This window comes from Triticum aestivum, chromosome 5A (genome assembly GCF_018294505.1).
Source record: "Triticum aestivum cultivar Chinese Spring chromosome 5A, IWGSC CS RefSeq v2.1, whole genome shotgun sequence".
NCBI lineage: Eukaryota > Viridiplantae > Streptophyta > Magnoliopsida > Poales > Poaceae > Triticum > Triticum aestivum.
In genome coordinates this window covers 561,628,766-561,651,336 of record NC_057806.1, presented here as the reverse complement: position 1 = coordinate 561,651,336, position 22,571 = coordinate 561,628,766, and the positions used below count along the sequence as shown (strand labels likewise).

The 22,571-nt window shown below is 44.7% G+C and overlaps 3 protein-coding genes across 4 annotated transcripts; 2 read left to right on the top strand and 1 right to left on the bottom strand.

The window, feature by feature from the left end:
• Nucleotides 1–7,378: 7,378 nt before the first annotated feature.
• Nucleotides 7,379–8,724, top strand: LOC123104787 (uncharacterized protein At2g39795, mitochondrial). The gene is made up of 3 exons (XM_044526680.1): nucleotides 7,379–7,676; nucleotides 7,760–8,109; nucleotides 8,203–8,724. The coding sequence occupies exons 1-3, from the start codon at nucleotides 7,473–7,475 to the stop codon at nucleotides 8,360–8,362; spliced, it is 714 nt and encodes a 237-aa protein (XP_044382615.1). The 5' UTR covers nucleotides 7,379–7,472; the 3' UTR covers nucleotides 8,363–8,724.
• Nucleotides 8,725–9,663: 939 nt separating this feature from the next.
• LOC123104786 (uncharacterized) lies at nucleotides 9,664–13,410 on the bottom strand. Of its 2 annotated transcripts, XR_006450512.1 has the most exons (3): nucleotides 13,044–13,409; nucleotides 10,018–12,218; nucleotides 9,664–9,920 (listed from the first exon to the last, which is right to left on the bottom strand). XR_006450512.1 is itself a non-coding variant. In XM_044526678.1 (2 exons), the coding sequence occupies exon 2, from the start codon at nucleotides 12,036–12,038 to the stop codon at nucleotides 10,209–10,211; it is 1,830 nt and encodes a 609-aa protein (XP_044382613.1). In that variant the 5' UTR covers nucleotides 12,039–12,218; nucleotides 13,044–13,410; the 3' UTR covers nucleotides 9,664–10,208. The 2 variants fall into 2 exon arrangements, 1 of the variants encoding a protein (XP_044382613.1); XM_044526678.1 differs by having other exon boundaries at nucleotides 9,664–12,218; nucleotides 13,044–13,410.
• A 4,501-nt stretch (nucleotides 13,411–17,911) lies between these two features.
• On the top strand, nucleotides 17,912–22,268 carry LOC123104785 (uncharacterized). Its single transcript, XM_044526677.1, has 5 exons — nucleotides 17,912–18,192; nucleotides 19,412–19,624; nucleotides 19,939–20,087; nucleotides 20,159–20,227; nucleotides 20,769–22,268. Exons 1-5 carry the CDS (start codon nucleotides 17,920–17,922, stop codon nucleotides 22,009–22,011), a joined length of 1,947 nt encoding a protein of 648 aa, XP_044382612.1. The 5' UTR covers nucleotides 17,912–17,919; the 3' UTR covers nucleotides 22,012–22,268.
• The last annotated feature ends 303 nt before the right edge of the window (nucleotides 22,269–22,571 follow it).

Below are 22,571 nucleotides of genomic sequence, written 5' to 3'. Positions count from 1 at the left end.
TAGCTCCGTGACATGCTCAAAATTGACATACATGTGTGAATTGGTAAATATAAAGTTGAATAATTTGAACTGATACATGCATGTATGAAATCGTAAATATAAAGATAAATAAATTGAAAACTTGTGTAAAAAATATTATACCCGAATACTAGAGAGGTCCCGGATTAGAAAATAAAAGGTAGAAAAGACATCATTCTAATACGACACTATTTCTTCAGTTATTTCATTCATAGTCTACATTTCCCAGATCATGCTCAAGTAAAGGGAGCACATAATAGGATTTGCATGGACGTACGCACCATCAGTTTTTTTTACACTGACACCTAGATGAAGGGCTGTCACCGTTGGGGTATTTCGACAGCATTGTATAGAACATTTTTATAAAAGTAGCGTCCCCTCTTTTCACTCATTCCTTTGTCCAATCTCCCCACATAGCAGGCAATTGGCATGGTGACAAATTACAGTTGACCAATTGACAAGAAGAGTAATCTTTATGACTATGATCGTTTATGGCATGATCTCATATAGGTATTACGTCATTACGTCCGTGATAAGTAGACCGTTAAACTTACTGACGTCTACTACTAATACTCCACCTCAAGATATTAAGCTTACAAGAAACAGAGTATTGCAATAAGCAAGATGACATAATATAGACATAAAGAAATCTAGCAATAAGATTAAATCTCGTCGTTTTATCCTTAATGTCAACAATAAAATAAGTGTCTTATCCCTTATTGTCACTGGGTTAGAGCACCGCAAGATTGAACCCACAACTATGCACCACTCCTTATGAAGAACTACCCATCAATCTTGACCAGAGAAGACAAATAGATCGAAAAGCATACATAGCTATTTAATTAATTGTACAGCAAACAAACTTCAAAGATTCAACAATATTCAATGAACAATCTGGTCATAAACACAATCCGTCATGTCCCAACAAACACGCCAAATAATTACATTGAATTGACCCCAAACACACAAGGAAGAAGGGGGCCATGGTATTGAGGATCCAGAGAGAGAGAGAGAGGGAGAGAGAGAGAATCATCTAGCTACTACTATGGACCCATAGGTACCAATCTTGCTCCCAACATCCGCAGCTTTTCCTCTGGGTTTTTCCTCTGCAAAATGGACCAATCCATGATCTAGTTACAGATTAGTCTCACTAGAATCATGTGATCATGTATATTTTTCTTTCTAAATATATTATCATTCCTGCACTCCCAAATGTACCAAAACATTGCAGAAATCCCAACTAGGACCAACTGCTTGTCAGGTTTCTAGAAGGTTTTGAGCCAATTTCCAAAACAGCCTTCAAATGCAAAGGAGTGTTTTAGATCAAATGCACACTACAGCGGGCTCCAAATGAGCCTAGCAGTAGAGGACTCGAAAAAATAAATGATTAATGCTTTGATCTTGTCCAAAGAAAGCACACCCTTTTCAAAAATCCAACTCGGTGTCCGGGCTCATCTGCTCCCAAGCTACAGTAAATTAAAAAAATACTAGAAAAAATAAAAAATCTGGAATTTTTTTTGTATGGAAGATGTTCGTGTGCGTGATGTCCGTACAAAATTTCGTCCCGTTTGGACATCCGAGGAGGTCGCCCCTCCCCAGGTACATGTAGGCTATGGCCCAACATATTTTCGGTCAAAAATTCTATGTTCTAGATGGCTGGGCCTCATGTAGCACAATGGAATGTACGCATCTACTCCTAGCGAAAGGGAGCCAACGATCGATTCGTTCTTTCCTACGTGCACGTCGAAAAAAAAGGAACATGTTGATCCTTTCTTGATTCGTTTCTACTCCCTCTTTTTTTAAATATTCGTCTTTCTAGAGATTTCAACAAGTGACTACATACGGAGCAAAATGAGTGAATCTAAACTTCTAAATATGTCTATATACATCCGTATGTGATAGTCCATTTGAAATCTCTAAAAAGACAAATATTTAGAAACGAAGGGAGTATAAGTTAGTACGTGCATGTCTAAAAAAAAGAAACTGATTGATCCCTTCCTATTCCATCACGCAGCGATTCCCAATTTCTCAGCCGGCGTCGATGCTTCATCTCTTCGCGACTGCGAGTTCCGCACTCCTTTTCCATTTTCTTCTAAATCAATTTTATAGATCAACCGCGGATTTCAATTCCCTGCCTTCCTAGGGGCCGTCGGACCCTGCTTTGCTCTCCATCCGTCCATCAACGATTCGACCATCCGAGGTATATCTTCTACATATTGAGGTTCCTAGTCTCCTAGATGAATAGCTGGCACATCAGCATTGTTCAACATTTGTCAATTGATGCAAATTTTCTTTATTTTCAGCATTGCGTCTTATCCTGTCACCCGTAGGAAAGTATCAATCTGGTAGCAATGAAAGGAAAAGTAAGAAAGCTGTGGATGAATTAGTACAATCACAGTGCAAAAATATTCATATTTTTTTCTAAGAGAGTTCTTTTTTGCAAGATTTTTTCTAAGAGAGTTTGCATAGTTGCCATAGAGGAGGGGCAACAAACTAATGGCAAATCGGAATTTGATCAGCGAGAAGAAAATATCAACAACACCACCACCACCACCACCACCACCAACAACAACAACAACAACAACAACAACAACAACAACAACGTAAGTGGCTCTGAGCATGTAGGTTCATTGGATGTACATGCACAGTCAGCTAGTGATCATGAACGACCAGTTTATACTACTGATATTTATGAAGAAAAATTTGGGATCATCTTGATAAAAAACAACATACATCTTAGTTGAGAAAGTGTCTAAGAGAGAAGACAAAAAATGGCATACCATCTAGACGATGCAGAAAGACGTTTTTCATATGCTCATTATCATAGGAAATTAAGCAGTGGGGAGGAACATGATAAAAAAATGAATCATTTATTCAAAAGATGTTGACAAAGCTTTTTGCTTCTGTTGTAAGATATTCAAGTCTAGTTAGTAGGAGTTTATTCCAAAAATGTCGACAAAGTTTTTTGCTTCTACTATAAGATCTTCAATCTACCATTAGCAGGAATCAGATATCCTGAGCATATGATGGATTAGGACATTTGTAGGTAATATGTATAAATTATTCGATATATATACTAATTTTGGATGCATTTAAATGTTATTGGTAATATTTCATACGTATGCATATTAATTTTTATTGTTATGATGTCTACATTAAAGGCCCCAAGTTTTGGTCTCGCCCCAGGCCTCCAAAATCTCAGGACCGGCCCTGTTGAAGGCCTACATGATGACATTGTCCGATGACAATTTGGCTGTGTTCGGCTCTACGTTTGTCCCGCCGGTTCTCCGGCTTGGTGTGTTAGGGCATGTACAATGGTGCTATCTTAGAAGTGCCACGTAGGACAAATGATGAGGTGGAGGAGAGATAACTCATAAGAAAAGGCTTGTCTTCTCTTGAGGGCATGTACAACGGTGCTATCTTAGCACTGCCACGTAGGATAAATGATAAGGTGGAGGAGAGAGAACTCATAAGAAAAGGTTTGTCTTTTTTTATTTAAGAGAAGACAAGAGATGATCTCTTAGCACAATATGTCTCACCATATTTTTAGGAATTTACTAGTTATTGAAGATAAGGCTAAAAGATGACCCATTATAGACATTTTTCTTTATCATCTCTAAATTACATGCAAGACTTAAGATAAGACTATCTTATTAACCATTGTACATGCCCTTAAGAGAAGATAATAGATGATCTCTTAGCACAATTTGTCTCATCATATTTTAAGGAATGACAAGTTATTGAAGATAAGGCTAAGATATAACTCATTACAGACTTACTTTTTTGTCATCTCCAAATTACATGCAAGATTTAAGATAAGACCATCCTATCAACCATTGTGCATGCCCTAACTTCTCCCCTCCAACGCGCCCATAGCACCAGCACAACTCACGCGCGTTTAAGGCTCTCGCGAACCTGCCACCACAGATGCAACAGCGGAAGCAGAAAGTCAAAAGGTGCACAAAACATACAAACAACAGGTCAACAATGATCGTCCAGAGAAAGAAAAAAAAAGCAGTACAAAACAGGGACAAAAAACGCTAACACGATAAACGAGAGCAGTCTGGCTTCGGTAGCAGTTGACTTGTGAATTGCTGTGAGTAACGGTTCTATATTACTCCTGCTTGTGGATTCCAAAGCGAATTTTAAACTGTATACACGCTGGGTCGGCAAGCTCGTATTGTTGGTTGCAGGCTGGCGACCACACCGGTGGTGTACGCACAAGCGGACAGAAAGCGGAGGCAACGACGGCGGAAGTGTAGTGATCGATGCAGATGCAGGTTCGGCGGTTTGCGTTTGTTCTTTCCTGGTCCGGCGACTAACTGAGCTTTTATATATCGACCCCCATCATCTGTGCAAGCATAATTGGCCATGGACATTCACATTCGCTTCGTGATCACTGTTGCCAACCTCTTGTTCGGCCACTCCCTGTGGATCGAAGCCATTGTAAGGCCCCTGTCTGACCATTCGCCGGTCGATGACATCGTCATCGCCTTCACTGCGGTGGAGGTCGTCGCCCTGCTCACCGTCACCTTCTCTGTTGGCACGAGCATCGTGCAGATCCGAGTTGCTGTGCTTAACCGAGGGACCCGTCTCCGCACTGCTCTGGTGTGGATCGTCGTTGCCGGAGCAGCTGTCGCTGTGGTGATGGGGTGTCTCGTCGTCACAAGACAAGGGAACTCACACGATAATTACACAGGAGAGACTCCTACTTAGCCAAGATTGAAAAATTGAGTTTAAAAAAAAACGATTGACGAATTGACCTCCTGTAAAGTCCTCATGTTGTCTTTCTCATTTGAAATGTGTGGCATTCAGATTCAGTGTGTGGAGCGAGAGTGGCCATATCATGTTTTGTTTTTTCATGCCCTCCTCTTTATTTAATTAGGTACAATATAAACGATTGGGCCTTCGTAAGTAAATTTGGTCCAAAACTGATATCAATAGGTTGAACCCATGTAGATGTGCTATGTCCTGCAACCAATACATGTGACAACGTGAGCGCAATATACAAACACGCCATCTACACACCCCAAGATCCGAATCCGATTGACCGCAAGGACTAGTCGTGTTTGCGTTTGCGTTTGTGTTGCGACCTTGTGATGGAGGCTTACCTGTTGCAATCCCGGAACAACTTTTTCTTTTGTGTCTTGCTTGTGTCTTGCTAACAAGTGTGTGTTTTATTTTTAAAGTTGTTATTAGTAAATAGTTTTTCTGCTGAATCTTTCTACTACGGTTTGCATGTTTCTTGGCAGAAAACAGGAGAAGTGCATCGCTACACGCAGTCGCATCTGCACGCAGCGCATCGATGGCGCGCACTACGTCGCGATTCGTTGGAGAGCAATATGCACCGTGTTGTTGTATTCGAAGGACCGCACACTGTCGGACGAGCTGACACGCTGCTGCAAGAGCACTGTACGTGCGCAAGTGAGAGTACGGAACGTAGAGGGTGTACCACCCATGACGACGCCAAAGAGCTTGATGGAGAAAAAAAATTATAACTGAAATTATAGGTTGTGCAATTAGCAGGTCTGTGTGCACACTTGGTGCAGTAGAACTATTGTAATCGTGTTGACAACTAATCTTCAATTATCTGCTCTAATTATTCGGGCTATTATGTACTACGTGTACCACCCATCGACGATTTTTTTTTTACATTCAGGTGTGCAGAGGCATAATTGGCAATGCCCACTCGGTCAAAAAACACATACACCGCCATCGAAATAATAAACTCAATCCTCAACCACGCCCTGCCGCATCGAATTAAAACGCATTACCCACACTGCATGACAGGTCCCTTTGCGCGTCAAAATAGTATCGTAGCCGAGTCCACCAGACCGACGTGTGCATTGTATTTGCTGCTATCAAGCGATATATGTCCACTTTTCTCTTTTTGGCAAATTCTATTGCACGGATCACCTCGCGGTGCACGACCGACTAAATAACTACGATTAGCTACCGCTGCGTGCAAGGTGTTCACTCTCATGTAAATAATGACAACTCTATAGTGGTCTCTCGAAGGTTGCTGCCATTTAGGAAACCAATGATTACATCCGGGTTTTTTTTCATAAAGGAGTATTATCAGCGCGAGGATAGGAGATTGATCTGGCTCCATGCTTTTTTCTCCCTTCTCTATACGTCTAGGCAATACAACTATTTTTATGGCATAAATTAGTTAAAAACAACCGTTGTAACCTCTTTATATTAATCTTTTTATTTCCCAAAACTAACTCTTACCACTAAATGTATGTGGTCTATTTTAGATTCACCATCTGAAAAATTATCTTAAATCTTTGTTTTGTGAAATAATTAACACAACTAATAGTATAACAATAACCACACTTATGTATGTTGAGATAGAGATATGTCATACAATTCTAATATTTATTGTTACAAAAAAATTATGCTAAGTAGGAAAAATAGTTTTTGGTAAATTATTACATTTTAGTAATTCGGTTTGCATTGTTCAAATTATTTTACGATGGATTTCAATGTAATTTTAAGCGGATAAAAAGCTACCATATTGTTCTAAAAATAACTTAGGTATCTGAATGTATTATATGCATTTTATAAGTGCCCATGTTTGTACTAGTCTTAGAATATCTACAGAACTGTAGAAGGTTACCAGTGTGTATAAATCTAACAAAAAAAGATATACACTAGAAATTATATTCCATGTGTTGCTAAAGAATTGCCTGCAATTATTTCGGCCAGACTTAGTTAAATGAACATTAGTATTTTGATTAAAAATATGAGACTTTGAAACTGTAATTTATATAATTTGTTGATTTTGATTTTATTTTAGTTGTAGGATATATATAACTAAATAGTTTTTTAGGCAAATATATAACTAAATAATGAACCCCATTAATCTATTTCTCTCAATATGCATGCATGCCACCTCAACATGCAAGCATGCATGAAAAAAAACACGACGAGCATGCCAACATGCATAGTCAAAGACCCACCTCAATAATTAATTCAGCAAATCATATACTTCCTACGTTTTTATTTACTCGGCATATTAGGTTTGTCTAAAGTCAAATTTTATATACTTTTAACAAGTTTGTAGAAAAATGTATTAACATATACACCGCCAAATCAATACCATTGGATTCATCATTGCATATATTTTCACATCATATAATTTTTTTACTGTAAATGTTTATTTTGTTTTCTACAAACTTGGTCAAACTTTCTAAAATTTGACTTCATTCAAAGCTAATATGCAAAGTAAATAAAAACAGAGGGAGAATATTTTTAATTTTATTAGTCCTCATATGATTAGAATGAATATATTCTTTTAGACCCGTGTGGGGGTGAAACCACAGCTGGGCTAGAATAACAATCTGGGGGCCTGCTGACGCGCCAAATGCGTCAGGGCCTGGCCCATTTCCTAGCGCCGATCGCATCCATTCCCCGGTGCGCTCCTGTCGTCCAGGCAAAGAGTCGAGCACATGGCGCGCGCCCTCCTCCGCCACCGCGGCGCGCTCCCCTCTCTCCTCTCGCCGGCCGCCCCCACGGCGCCCAGGCTGGTCCCGTCATTCTCCTCCGCCGCCGCCTCCTCCCTCGCGTCGCTGCGCTCCCCGCTCGACGAACGCCTGCTCCGCCTCCTGAGCTCCGAGATCTCCTACGTCGCCGACCGCCGCCCTCCCCACCAGGTACCGCCCCTCTCCCCCTCACTCCTCGCCCTTTTCTACCGCACGTGATCTCCCCGTCTGATTCGCCCGCCGTCCCCTCGCAGCCGCCGACGGGCTTCAAATCCTTCGCCGTGGAGGACCGCCCGGGGGAGCAGTGGGTGCGCCTCCGCGCCGCCCGCCGAGGCGCCGGGGCCGGGGAGGAGGCCATCAAGATCGACGCCACCTTGTTCGACGGCGTCGCGGAGCTGCCCCCCGACGCGTCCCTCTTCAACCGGGTCGAGGCGCTCGAGCAAGGGCCGCGCCTCCACCTCAGCCTCATCGTCGAGGTGGCCCGCGCCGACCGCGTACTGGGATTCATCTGCTCCGCCTGGCCCGACCAACTCGCCGTCCGCCACGTGCTCACCCTCAGGGGCACCGGCGCCGCCACCGACGACCGCGGTGCCCGCGACTTCACGTACGGTCTAGTTTTGTTCAGTCCATTTTGGCTGTGTACTCTGGTTTCTGTGCTTTCTGAATTTTTTTCGCTGTCACTGATCTCGAGCCGCAGGAAGCTGGAGCCTGCGGAGAGGGAGGCGGTGAAGAAGTTCCTGCAGGAGAGGGAGGTGGATGCCGAGCTTGCGGAGTTCTTGCACGACTACGTTGCGAACAAGGAGAAGATGGAGATGCTCCAGTGGCTGAAGACAGTCGAATCGTTCGTCGAGAAGTAAGCTAAGGAGCTGCAGGCTTATTAGCAGGTCATTTTTTTCATCCTCATACATATGTTCAGAGTTATGGAGATGAATGATACGAGGAGACAATGTTGTGAGTTTGAGAACAAATTGACCTTCAGAAATGAGCCATAAACATTTGAGGAGGTAATAATAACCAACAATCCATCTTCAAGCTGGTTATATTCAAAAAACGACTTAGTCTGGTGGCTGCCTGTGATAAGGTCCGCAAATCGTCTAAATCTAGAGATCAACAATGAAGTTTGTGTTTGCTAGTCTCCACTTCCTGAAGTGTGAAAGGATTGTTCTCGGTGCACGAGTTTTGTTCATCTTTGTGAAATGTTAATATTGGGCTCCCTGAACATTTTGCCTTGCTTTCCCATTCCACGGAGGACACTAAAAGACAGTTAGATTGCGAAAGCTGATATAATTTTGAAAATACAACTACAGTTCCAGTTGGTCAGTTTCTGACACGAAATTCAGGTTCATCTTTTGTCTTAGAAGCACCTCATGTGTTTGTGTAGTTGTACATTCTAGTGTTGTCAGCTGTTTACTTATGGCTTAGGGTGTTTTGGAGGCCGAGCTCCCTTGAGTCTGAAATTCTGAAAAAAATCAAACTTATCAGTTTCTAGAAATTGAGCCAGAGAAACATCCTCATTGGTGGAGAAGGAGAACAAATATGGTATACTATCCTGCAAAATCACCCCACTATCCAAGGCATCTTTCTAGAGCAGAATGGTTTCACCAGAGCCAGGAATACATGTGGCGATCCCCCTGTAGATGTCCAGGAGAACACATTTTTCCACCAAAAGGAGTTGCAGGGATGCAATGCATGCGGGGTCTGATCATAATATTTAAACCACAACATGACCCAAGACATCAGCCTTATGTGTGAATTTATGAATAAACTTCAGAAGAAGAGCTTAATTTTGCACTTTGATGTTTTAAATCCCCAGCCCCCCTTTCTGCTTCGGTCGACATACTAGCTCCCAGGCAGCTAACGAATGCGTACAAGCTTCGCGATCCATAACCTTTCTCCATAAACAATGCCTTCTAGCACGATCAAACAACTCAATCACCTTGCTGGGAAACTTTGAGAACACACATGGCAAATGAAAGGAGAGTTAATGATCTTATTAAGCTGATGAGAGACCAATCTCACACCCGATGCTCCATTGGAAGGCATGAATTCAAATTTATCAAATCATCTGGAACAACACTTCCTAATGAACGAATGATCAAAATCACCCTTCTTAGTTTATTGCAAACAAACAATCGAGCATACCGATTCATCCAATTTGTTACGAAACACAAGTTAGTTATTCTCAGAGTTTAATCCTTTCACATTCCAACACAAAATATTCCATAAGAGTTGACTCCATGAGAAGTTCAGAATTTAAATAGAGTTCTAGTACACAGATAACACAATAATAAACTACAAGGGCACTGAAGAAGATCTTGCGTGAAGAAGAAGCACCATAACATCCACTTGGAGCCTGGAGAAGCTTTGGCGCCGAGAGCTCCTCGGGAGGAATACCACATGCAGTAGAGCCCAGCGCTGTTGAATCACTTGGATATATAAGAGTGGGGGGATCTATGAACTTGTGGCACTTGCATCTCTTAATAAAATTATTAACAGGAGTAACACAACTCACGTATTGGTTTTATTGGTGATGTCTTTGCGCATGTGCTCGGTGTTTGGCGTGCTTCAACATCAACCTGGTGAACACCGGGTGGTACACCAGGCGGTCGGGCTCCTACGTCCGCCTCCGGCTGCTGCATCCATCTGGCAGGGATCTTCCGCTTGCGCGGAGGATTGCTAAGCCCTAAACCCCCTGTCAAGCCCTCAGCAGACGGTGCGTATCTGTCGTACACCATGGCAATGCCCTATGATAAGCCAGATGGCATTCATGAACTCTGCTCCGGTGCTTAGCTTCTTGGCGTGGGACTCCTCACCGCAGTGGTGGCTCGCATAGCACAACATCTCCACCCACACGCCGGCGATCACCTCCAGCATGTCAGCAGCGGACAAGTGCCACCTGTTCCCGCGCAGCATCCCGGCGAGCCAGGATCCGTCCGCATAGACCGGCCTGTCACCAACGTCGTCAGCAGCTTCCTCGCCGATGCCGTAAATGTACTCCTGCCTCGAATCGGTCGGGAGCTGCCAGTCGGCTATCTTGTTGATGATCTCCGATCTGGACAGCTTCATGGTGCTTTCCTTGGTGGCCTTCAAATTAACCCACCACACCATATCATAGTACTTCAAGTTCTCCTTGTACCGGCCGGTGCGAACGACTCCGGGCAACAGGTAGGGATGCACCACCATGAGGAACAGCATGTGGTTGGAGAGCACCCTTATGCTGTCCCGGACCTCCTTGTCGGGGTCAGGGTCAGGGCCAGGGCACATGGAGAGGTAGAGATCGGTGGCGATGTGCCACACCATGATGCTACGGTCAAGCTCGGTGTCGTCGGCGATCCGCGTGAGATCCTCGTACATCTCTTTCTCCTTGAGGATCCACCTGCCCCGTGCATTCCTCAGATCATCTATTTTCCTCTTCCTGATCTCTCTCAGCACCAGAGTCTTGATGGCGTCGGAGACGGGGGCGGTGCTCGAGTAGTGCATCTTCTGCCACCGGTCCTTAAGTCCAATCATCTTGGCGATCTTGCCTCTCAGGTGGCCGTCCTTGTTGGCGTCGGTGCAGAGGTCCAGCAGGTTGTACTGCCCAAGCGAGTCCAGGGAGGCACTCCTCCTTGCTCCAACCTTGAGCATTCGGCGGAGGCGCATCACCATGTCGCAGAGCCAGTGCCATCCCCGGGCATGGTAGGACGCACACGCCCAGGAAGACCCTGCCGCCCTGAGAGACGACGCGAGCTCCAATGCCATGGCTCCCACGAGCAGGACGTAGGTGACGGCGATGTCAGCCCTGCTGTAGGCGTCCTTGCTACTGAGCTGAAACAGCACAAACGCGGCGACCATGGAGAGCGGCGCGACAATCCGAATGCACAAGCCATGCCAGGTGTGGAGCACCGCCGCCTTGGTGTAGAGTATGTCGTACAGGAGGGAGAGCTCCATAGCGGCCAGATGGAATACGTAGTTGCCGCCGTTGAGCTGGATGCCTTGCCGCATGACTTCGTACTCAGATTTCTGCATCACCGGGCCATCAGCCAGGAGGCCCTTGCAGAAATTGAGCATGTGGTGTGCCCCCAGCAGGACCTCCTCCGTGTCCAGCCTCTTTGCCCCCTCCCTCCCATGGTAAGGGCCACCGGTAGCCGACGACTTGCCGTCGTCATCGAGGGACTTTTTGATGCTGTCAATGCCGCCGCACTTGAGCGCCCACGTCCTCTCGCCGTACTTGAGGCAGCCGGTGACGAACATCAACGCTGCGGCGGCGAGCAACGTCCCAGCCGGGCTCCTGCCGGGCGCGACGAAGAGGTACATGACATAGATGGCGCCGAGCACCTGCCCCGCGAGCGTGAGCAGGTGGCGCAACCAGAGCTGGTTGTCCTGGTAGGCGTAGGCGGTGATGGTGTCCGGCCCGCCAAGGTGGAGCAGCAGGAAGGGAGCCCAGAATGGCACCATCCGCACCTGGTGGTCGGCTGGACCTGGAGGAGACCTGCTCCTGCTCATGGTGATGGACATGTGGCCAAGGGCGTAGATTGCGGTGTAGTCGGCCATCAGGTAGGCCAGCCAGAGGAGGATTCTGAGCACACCCGAGGCTTCTCGACTACGCCGGATCCCTGCGCAGCAGAGGAGGATGGCTTGAAGGGCGAAGCTGAGGATCACCAGAGTGTCTGGATGTTCCGTTCTTCCCAAAACGATGCTAGCCCTCCGCCCATTGCTCCGCTCCCACTGAAACTGTTGGAGACACATGTAAATCAAATGCAAGTTAAATTGGCCACTGTATATATATCTCTGATGAGAGCAAACTAATGAAATGAGTTACGTCCATTGAGATTTTTTTTATTTCATATTTTTTTACTGTATATATGTGTAATCTCAGAATTTTTCCTTTGTTACCGTACATACTGAGTGTGGACTGAACCTGGCTACACTGCTTCTTTACAAACTGTCGGCCACTGGAAATGTGGTCAGCCTGTGAATAATGCAAATGCATGCCATACAGAGAAAAGAACCCCGTGGTTTAAAAAGTCGCAGCAAATGTCCAGAAACCAACATGAATGTGACAAAATGATTTGTGCTTTTGTTCAAGAAATCAAAACTTTCTGTGATAATGAGGATTGTTATTTGTCTTCAAGCATCGGGATATGCTGCTTTTCTTTCTAGGTAAGATTCAACTTTGTAAATCTACTAGAGACAGACAGGTTAACAAAAGAAGAATCACAGAACCTCGGAACTCCTTAGGAGAAGTAGAAATTTACAGCGACAGTGAGCTACTCCCTCTGTTCCAAATTACTCGTCGCAGAAATGGATGTATCTAGAACTAAAATACATCTAGATACATCCATATCTGCGACAGGATAAACTCGTACATTAGGAGATGAGCTTCGTAGATAAACTCGTAGTAGTAGTAGTACGTAGTAAGCTAGTAGCAGAAGATAGATCTCGGGTGGGTGGGTCATTGGGCCACAACCACAACGGAAGAGAGCTAGTAGTAGTAGCGTAGGAAGAGAAGAATGGAGGGGCGCTGATAAGTTGAGGAGACGCTGGTTGGGCCCTCACCTCGAGGTCGGGGCAGCGGCCGGCGGCTGGATTGGCGGCGGCGAGGTGCGGATCCGGCAGGTCCTTCCTCAAGGCAGCGAGCAGCAGTGGCCAGCCGGGGTGGGTGGGGTGGAAGACCAGGACTTGGTTTTTCTTGAAAGAAAGACCAAGACTTGTTGCTGGTCACGGCAGCAGCAGACAGTGTGTCGGGGCGAGCAGGTATACAGCTTTCTTTTCTTTTCTTTTTTTGAGGCAAGAGCATGTATACAGCTGGCTTCTCCTATTTGGCGCGCGCGCTAGCGACCTTTTTTTTAGATAGCGCGTTAGCGACCTAGGCCGTACCCACTCGAGCGCCCGATACTCTGTTTGGCCGGCCCATTTTGGGTTTCTTCCCCATTCGACATGTGCCCGAACCGTATTTTATTTTTTTTCTTATTATGATTTTTATTTTTAAATTTTATTACTTTTTCATCCTTTTTCTTTTCTTTTTTCCTTTCTTTTAGAGTTATTTATTTTATTTTTTTCTTTCCAATTTTTTCGAACATCTTTCAGAAAAATTGGACATTTTTTCAAAATTATGAAAATTCATGAACATTTTTTTTATAAATTCGTGAACATTCCTTAAATTTATGAAATTTTTAGAAAATTGCAAACTTTGTTTTGAAACTCGTGATCATTTCTTAAATCTGTGAATATTTTTTTACAAATTCATGAACATTCCTTAAATTTATAAAAAAAATTGAAACCCGTGAACATTTTTAAAATATGTAAATAATTTTTAAAATTCACAAACTTTTTTATGAAATGCATGATCATTTTTTCAATCTGCCAACATTTCTGGAACTGATGGAGTTTTTTGAATTTGGTTACAGTTTTTGAAATTCATGAACATTTTTTGATTTTCTGTGAATATTTTTCTAATTCACGAAATTTTTTTCAAATTCATAAAAAATATGCATTTTTTTCAAAATCATGAACATTTTTTAATATTTTGTGAACATTTTTTAATTTGCGAAATTTCTTCAAATTCATGAACAGCTTTAATACGCAAAATTTTTCAAAATCATGAACATTTTTTTTATTTTCAGAACATTTTTTTTCAAAATCAAAGAACTGTTCGCGCACGCTTGGACACCCGATTGTTGCTCCCACTCGCAGCCTCGCCGTCGTCGTCGAAGCACGACCCACTGCCCATTTGCAGCTTCTCGCCGTCGCTGGTTGCAACATGTCGGCTGGTCGCCGGAGAACCTCCTGGCTCACCCGCCTTGGAACACCAACGCTATAGTCGAGTGGTCGCACAAGAATGCCTCACCAGTCCCAGCAAAATGCCTCGATAGTCACAGGAGAATGCATCATTGGTCACATTAATTTCCCTCGCCATCAGTCTAGCAACCCCGAGCACTGCCGACTTGGATGCGGCTTTTATGCAGCCTAGTTCCAGCACTGTCAACTGCGAGTTCCGGCTTCTCGCACGACCGGTCATAGCACCGTTGCAACATCCCAACGTGATGGTTCCAGCTTTGTCGTCCTCTTGTTCCAGCTTTGTCGTCGGCCGATTCCAACAATTTTTCACTGCAGTTGTAGCAAAGATGTTGGCCGGTTCCAGGACGGGGTCACCGCGTCTTCAACACCGGGGTCATTCGTCTCCAGCCGCGCCGATTGCCGATTGTACCATGATGCCTTGTCGGTTCCAGCATGGTGCCTGTTCGGCCAGGAGCTTGGTCATAGGGCATCCCCTTTAGCCACACCATGGGCGTTAATGGGACCCCGTCCTAGCCCTGTGGGGTCGCCGCAGCAGAACCAGATGCGGTAACAACAAAATGGTGTTGGGAAGAATCGCTCGCGCCTGAGTGGACAAGGTTCAACATTGTTGGTAGGCGGGGCCTGCATAGGGGTGGGGGGGGGGGCATGGCTCTCACACGCAAGGGCGCACATGGTGCAACAAGGAGCAACGGATCAATGTGGATTGCATGACGCGCGCGCTACTTGCGAATGTTGAGGTCGATCGACCGAACATGGTTGCTTTCTATAATAATAACAGTAACAAATTTCAACTTGGTAAACAAACATCAATGGAACCTTAGTGAATTGTACCATTTTTATACTTAATTAAGAATTCACATGCATCCCACATCAAATAGATAATAGTAATAGACATATCAATTCATATGGATCTCTAACACTTAAATTACATTTAACTGAATTCTAGATGAAAGGCTGATTGGAATCGCCAGGAGATAATATATATGATTATCTTATCTACACTCATCATATATATGATTATCTTATCTACAATCATATACCCCTAAAAAAATCTACAATCATACAAGCAGGGTGTAAGGAAATATACTACGTTTGATACTCTAATAATAATCCTATAACCAGAAGCACCACGAGAAGAAGAATGCAAGAGTTCATGCTATTGCACATATATAAGCACCTCATCCGAGACAAGTGTTGTTCATAACTAGAAACAGTCACCGAATATAGATAAACTAGTAAAAAAAAAAGAGTATGCACGTGTGACCTGTTCATACCTTATAATGGATGGACTGAGAACAACTATACATCGAAAGATTTGTCTATCTTATTACTGAGGCATACCTTATCAATACATAATTGAGCTCTAATATATAGAGATTGGTAGACCATCCAGGTCTCTTGCTCTCGCTCTCCTTATTCCTTTCTTGTAGTACAACGCTAAAGTAGCAGAAGAATAAAGAAGCATTGAATTTGGAGGATGCGTTTCTTGCAATCAGAGTAAAGAGTATAAACTAAAGATGGATATGCTTTTCTCAATTCATTGCTTTAGTTTTGAGCGATCTTAGTTGAATGAAGTTGAATGTCCTGGACTATCCAACTGTTCAATTGTTGCCACGTACAATTGCGGACCTAGCCGCCGCCACCTCCTCCTCCACAAAAAGTTAGGGTTTCCGTCTCCCGCCGGCACCACCGTAGGTCCGCCTCCTCTCCGGTGGTCCTAGGGCCATGGGGGCGCGGTGGATCTCGGCAAGGGCCGGCGGGAGGGCTCCGTTTTTAGTCGTTTCGTTTAGTTTTGCTAAGGTTTGTGTCCTACTTAGGAAGACGAGCCGGCGGCGGCTCCCTGAAGATGAAATAAAGGTCTCCCCGCCTAGCCCCCGTTCCGGCGGTGCAGATAGCACCGTTGGTGGGCGTGTGGAGGTGTGTCTCTGGCGGATCAATCTTTGGTGGATTTGCTCGGATCTCATCATTGTTCGTCTACGTTCATGTGTCTTCGGATTGGATCTTTCCGATCTACGGTATTCTTCATCTGCGGCGGTTGCTGTTTTGGTGCGCTGGTCCTACGGGGCCTTAGCACGACGACTTCCCGACTGTCTACTACAACAAGTTGTGCCCGACTCCGGTGATGGAGGAGCGATGACGGCGGCGTGCCTTCGGCTCGCTTCAGTGCTTGTAGTCGTCGCTAGGTGGTCTACGGATCTGGTTGTAATTTCTATTATTTTTTATATTCGTTGTACTGCCATGTTTGAAAATGAATAGATCAGAAATTTTCTAGAAAAAAAAGCTGTTCAATTGTTCATCATTGCCATATTTTTTTTTTACTCTTTTTATCCTGTAACTACACTAAGCCACAACATTTTTAAGATAAAATAGCCAAGTAACACATGTACCACAGATCATTGACAAGGTTGACGTTAGACAGAAGCCAGCTAATTGCTAAAGTTAAAGAGCATCTGGACACCATAATCTATAGTTGATGGTCAGTTACAAGTCCTAGGTAAGGACATGCTTAGTGGTTGTTTGGATGACGGGAATTAGACGAGATGTTTTGGAAAACGAGTTTTTAGAGGATCTTTTTTAAGAAAACACAATTTTACTTCTTTATTAGGAAGACGAGGTAGTGGTTGCTCCCGAAAGATGGTATAGGGCCTGGAGAGCATGTGGACGTGTGTCTCCGACGGATCTCATGGAATTCGGTCGTTGTTGGTCTTCAATGGATCTTCATACATCTAGTCTTCCATTCGTGTGTCTACATCTTGGATTCTTACGATGTATTCTTCTCTTTATCGATGGCGGTCCTTGTTCGAGTGTACTTGTCCTGTGGGGCATTAGCACGACGACTTCCCGACTATCTACTGAAATAAGTTTTGTCCGACTCCGGTGAGGAAGGGGCGATGACGGTGGACCTGAATGTATTTTTTGGTTATTTTCTAGTGTTTCTTGTACTACTATGACATTTGATGAATACAGCTGATGTTTTTATCGCAAAAAGAGGACATTATTTGGAAATGATATAATCAACTAAATCATGAAGGTTTGCCCCACCACTAATTAAAACCAGAACCCAATTACCGCTTTTATCAAAAAACACTAAAAATGTAGATATCTCACAAAATCGATATCTCCACACGGATATTATACCCCGCAAGGCTTCTGCCTTCATCCAAATATATATGACCTAATGATTTTTGAGGTTGCCTTTTGAGCATGGATTAGAGCAATATATTACAAAAAAGTATGGCGCCAAATTAATATGGGAACGCAAAAAAAATGATACAACCCTTACACCATGATAGCATAAATTATTAATGATAGCAATGGTCAAAGACATTCTAAACAAAACATACTTGCCATATTTTTTTTTAAATGAGGGGATTGTCCACTTTTTTTTAGAAATGGGGATTGTCCACATTTTAAGTTTTTTTTTTGAGCGGTATCCACATTTTAAGTGGAGGGAGTACCCAACCCTCGAAATCGCAGGACCGGGCCGGGCTGACACCACCATCGGGCCGAGAGAGCAGGCTGGAAACACCAGCCCACCAAGAGACAGAGCAACGGCACGATACCGAGCAGCGGGACCAACGGGGCCACCGGGCCTACTAGGCAGCCACGGAACGCCACCGCTCGAGGCACAGCAATGCCGAGCGGTGTTCAAAAAAAAAAAAAAAAAGCAATGCCGAGCGTGGGGAGGCGGCTGCCGCCGTGGACGTCGCCGAGGGGCGCGGCGGAGAGGTGGAGCCCCGGCACCCCCGCCGGCTTCGCGGGCTCCGGGAGCCACTTCACCCCGCCCCTGAGCGCCGGCTTCTGCTCCTACCGCGTCACCCCGCCGGCGAGCGGCGGCGGGTGCTCCCGGCCGCCGAGGGCGCCGCCGGCGCTGGATTCCCCGTACGTGAGGGCGAAGCAGGCGCAGGTAACACGATCGACCACCACCGCCACCATCAGGCGCGATCCCTTCCTGTTCAGGGTAGCGCCGTGCTATCTCGTGGTTCGGACCATTCTCCGTCGGGGAGGGATTCGGGGTGGCTAATTATATGGTAGATCAACTTGATGTGCTATGCTTCGTGTTCCTGATCGTTCGTAGAAACTCGTGGGCTACACTTCTTCTCGGGATGATTGTGGAGCTGAAATTTAGGAGATATTCGATTTTGTCTGAGGGAACTTGATTTGCTCCTAACGTGTTCCGTCAGGGTGGTGTGCCACGGCTGAAAATTAGTGCCAGCTTCCTTGACTTGCGCAGTTGCATGTAGAGCTCAAATGCCACTAGGCTGCCTCAATTGTTAGGACTACAACGTTTCTCTTGTGAAAATCCATTGGCGTCCATTTTCCCGGGGGCATATCAATACTTCATTAAATATGCATCGTGGAACTGATCTCTGTGAGTCGGTGCATTAAATTTTATCTTCAGTGAACATAGAATTGTTCTATTAGTTGCATTGTAATGGTATTCTGCAATGACTGTCTCTTGCTGAATCTCAGAACATGCTTGCTAAATTGGCCTGATCCAAGAGTAGTATACGGGGGAGAACGATGTAGTGGCCTTGAAGCGTTGCATTTTTTCAGTGAAGAATCATTATATGCTTGTTTTGGAGCATCTTCCATTGTATCAGGATATTTGTTAACAGTTAACTGCACAAGAATAGAGAAGGATGAATGTACACACTCACTGGCATAACTAATAATTTTGGTAAAGATGACATTAGCTTAAAGTGACACGGAAGTGGTGCCCTCCTACCTTTTTAAGCCGATTTTAAGTTTTTTTAGCGGATATGAGTAGGTCACTAGGTGTCCTATTATCAGAATTATGTTCTATCAAAAGCTTATATCAAAACAGTTTTGGCAAGATCCGATGGTGTACAGCGTCCGTATGTTTGTCTCCACATATGCTCATTCTCCCTGAAGTTTTGTTTTTCTAAATATGCTGACATACCCCCTCGGTTCCAAAATAAGTGTCGTGGTTTTAGTTCAAACTTCTGTACATTACCTGTGCTTCCACAGTGTTAGTTTTTCTGTAGCACCTGCAGGCTTTTGAATCAAGATGCATTTACAATCTTGACAATAGAAGCTTTCGTAAGAGAAGCTTGTGTTTCTTTTTGTTTCCTCACCTTGCTTCTATTATCCATTTATTACAGTTAGTTGAAAAAGATCCAAACAAGGCAGTTTCATTGTTCTGGGCAGCTATTAATAGTGGTGAACGAACTGAGAGTGCACTGAAGGATATGGCTACTGTACTGAAACAAGCAAATAGGACTGAAGAAGCCATTGAAGCGATAAGATCCTTCCGCGACCGTTGTCCCAATGAAGCCCAGGAGTCTCTTGACAATATTCTTCTTGACTTGTACAAGGTACCTCAGTCCTGTAAATTTACGTATGTAAGCTAAAATTTTCTTCGAAGCCCATTTTTGAGGTTTGATTATACTAGTAAATCCTGAACACGTTCAATACTTCATCCGTCCGGAATTACTTGACGCTCAAACGGATGTATCTAGATGTATTTTAGTGCTAGATACATCAGTTTGAGCGTCAAGTAATTCTGGACGGAGGGAATATATTGCAAGAAGCCATGCAAAAAAGTCATCAGCTAATAATATACCTACACCGCATTGTAGATAAATATCTAGCCAAGTATTGATACAAATCATTTTTTATGTTCAACCAGAAATGCGGTAGGACAAAAGAGCAGATTGAAATGCTGACAGTGAAGCTGAGAATGATTGATGAGGATCTAGCTTCTGGCCGGTGGAAAACTAAGCTTTCTAAATCTCATGGAAGAGTATTCTATCTCTCTCTCAGGGATGAAAAGGCAAGGTATTGAAAATCATTCATACATCTTCATTTGTCCTTTGAACGCCATTCTAAGGCTCTGCTTTGTCATGAAGGTTGCTGGGTAACCTCGCCTGGGCCTATATGCAATCTGAAAACTATGAGGAAGCTGAAATGCTCTACAGGTATATCTATGTTGGGGATGCACTTATTAATCTGATATGGATTTCGTTAGACATGATATGTATTCTGTTGAACTTCTCAATCCTTTTTTGGTGTTATTTGTAAAAACGAGTAAATATTATGGCACCATTGTACTCCTTCCATCCAAATATATAAGCCCCCTTCGAATTTTGAGCCTAACTTGACCATGAATTTGACTAACAAAATATGAGTTGTATGCCATAGGAAGTATACCACTGTGGATCCATATCCGAAAGAGCTTTCCATCGGTATAACTTTTACGGCATATAACTCATATTTTGTTAGTCAAATTTATTATCAAGGTTAGGCTCAAAATTTTAGTGGGCCTTGCGTATTTGGACGGAGGGAGTATTTTCTCACTCCACACCAAGGATGCAGAAATGACTGTTCTCAGCACTGTTAATGCTTGATGCTAGTAGAAGGGGACTCTGTTTTCCTGTAATAACCCCATGCATCATTTCCAGTAAAGCTCATTCAACTATATCCAGCTGCTACTGACTATGTGTTTTTCACTTGACCCAGGCAAGCTCTTGCTATAGAAACTGATTATAACAAAGAGTGCAATCTAGCCATCTGCCTGATGAAGTTGGGAAAGGTAGCTGAAGCTAAATACCTTCTCCAAGCTATACCTTACAACTGCAATGATGAAAACCATGTGAGATCTTTTGCCCGGGCTACTGAAGTGCTTAGGGAACTCGAGTCACAGGCACTCCCTTCTCCCATAACTCAGATGAAGTCTAAAGATTCACGGATTTTGCTTGCTACTGATGTGGGCAACCTTGAATATCTACATCCACAAATATTCTCTGCTTCAACTCAATTGACTTATGAAGAAACCCAGGCTTCAGTTTCAGCGGATACAGAGAAGCATGAAGATTGCAACTCACACGCGCTTCCATCTCCGATAACTCAGATGAAGCGTAAAGAGCCACAGCTTATGGTTGCTACTGACGGAGAGAAGACTGGACAAAGTCTGGAGGAGTACCATCATCTTTCTAGACTGTTCAATGATGCTGCCACGCCACAGTCTCTACTTGAGAAACTACGAAAGCGGCTGGTCAAAAAGGACAGACCCAGTATCAGCGCACAGAATCAAGGTCAGATTCCTAGCCCAGCTGAATGCTTGCCAAACTCTGATGGCGACGTAGGTGCTAGTGAGAATCCTATGCAGAAGGGGAAGGGTTTGGTTGGTGGCGGTAGAAAAACTTGGGCCGACATGGTGGAGGAGGATGAACAGAAGCAGCTGGCCGATGGCAAGAACACCACCGCCCCGCAAAGTGAAAGCAGCAAGCATGTGAGTGAGCAGAGGGACAAAACACCATCCTCATCATCTCAAGGAAGCAGCAGCCTCAGAACCCCGGCCGCAGGTGTTCGGCCACAGAGCTCATCAGCGGGTTCATGGAGACGCAATGACTCGGCCAGAACCTCGACAGACGAGAACGTGAACCGGAGTTTCGTCAGGACAGCTCCAGCATGGAAGCAGCGGAAGGTTCAAGATCGCGGCGACCGAGTCTGCCAAAGGCTTAACACGACCCATCTCAGTGAGAAAGCTCGAGGCGAGCAAACACCAAGCTCAGTGAGAAGCAGTGCAGCTCAGCGTTCGCTCTTCCACGGCCCTGTACCATTAGGTGTTGGCGGGCGCTCTCAGGGTGCCAGTCACAGCCGTTGGCCTGAGAACCCGGCGAGCACAGGACGGTGGAGGACACCGGACCGCCGGCGGGCCTTCCAGGAAATCACAAACGAGATGAACCAGAAGGCTGCATAGCTATAGATCCTTATTCTTCGCTCACTGTTGATGGAAGCTCTTGCTACCGGTAACTATTAGTTGGTGTTTTCCACAGGAGACGAGAAGAGGCAGTAATTAGCATTGGAGTGTCAACGGCGCTCAAAGAGAATTTAACTAGAAGAGTCATGCAGAGCCAAGGAACTCGCTGAAAAACTGTCGATGACAGTCGGTCCATATTCCTAGCAAGTCCATGAATAAACTCTATTGAGATCCAAGTAGATATCTTTTTAGCTGTATACTTTTTCGAGTGCATGGTTCATTTGCTGCACATGTGGTTTCTTTCTGCTGCATGGCGTGCAATGCATGGTGGGCCTTTTGCAAGATCTGAGCTGTTTGCAATGGTGGCAAATGAATGCAGTTCACCGACTGGGCTACCATGCATCTGCGTCGATCTGCATGGTGCTCGCCCTCAACGGCATTTCTACCCTGTCTCTCTACACACTGGAGGCAGGTGGATTCCTCCCATTGCATCCATCGAGGGTGCTAGCTAGCATAGTTGTGGTGTACCTCTCAGCAGGCAGCAGAGCAGCAATGGCAGC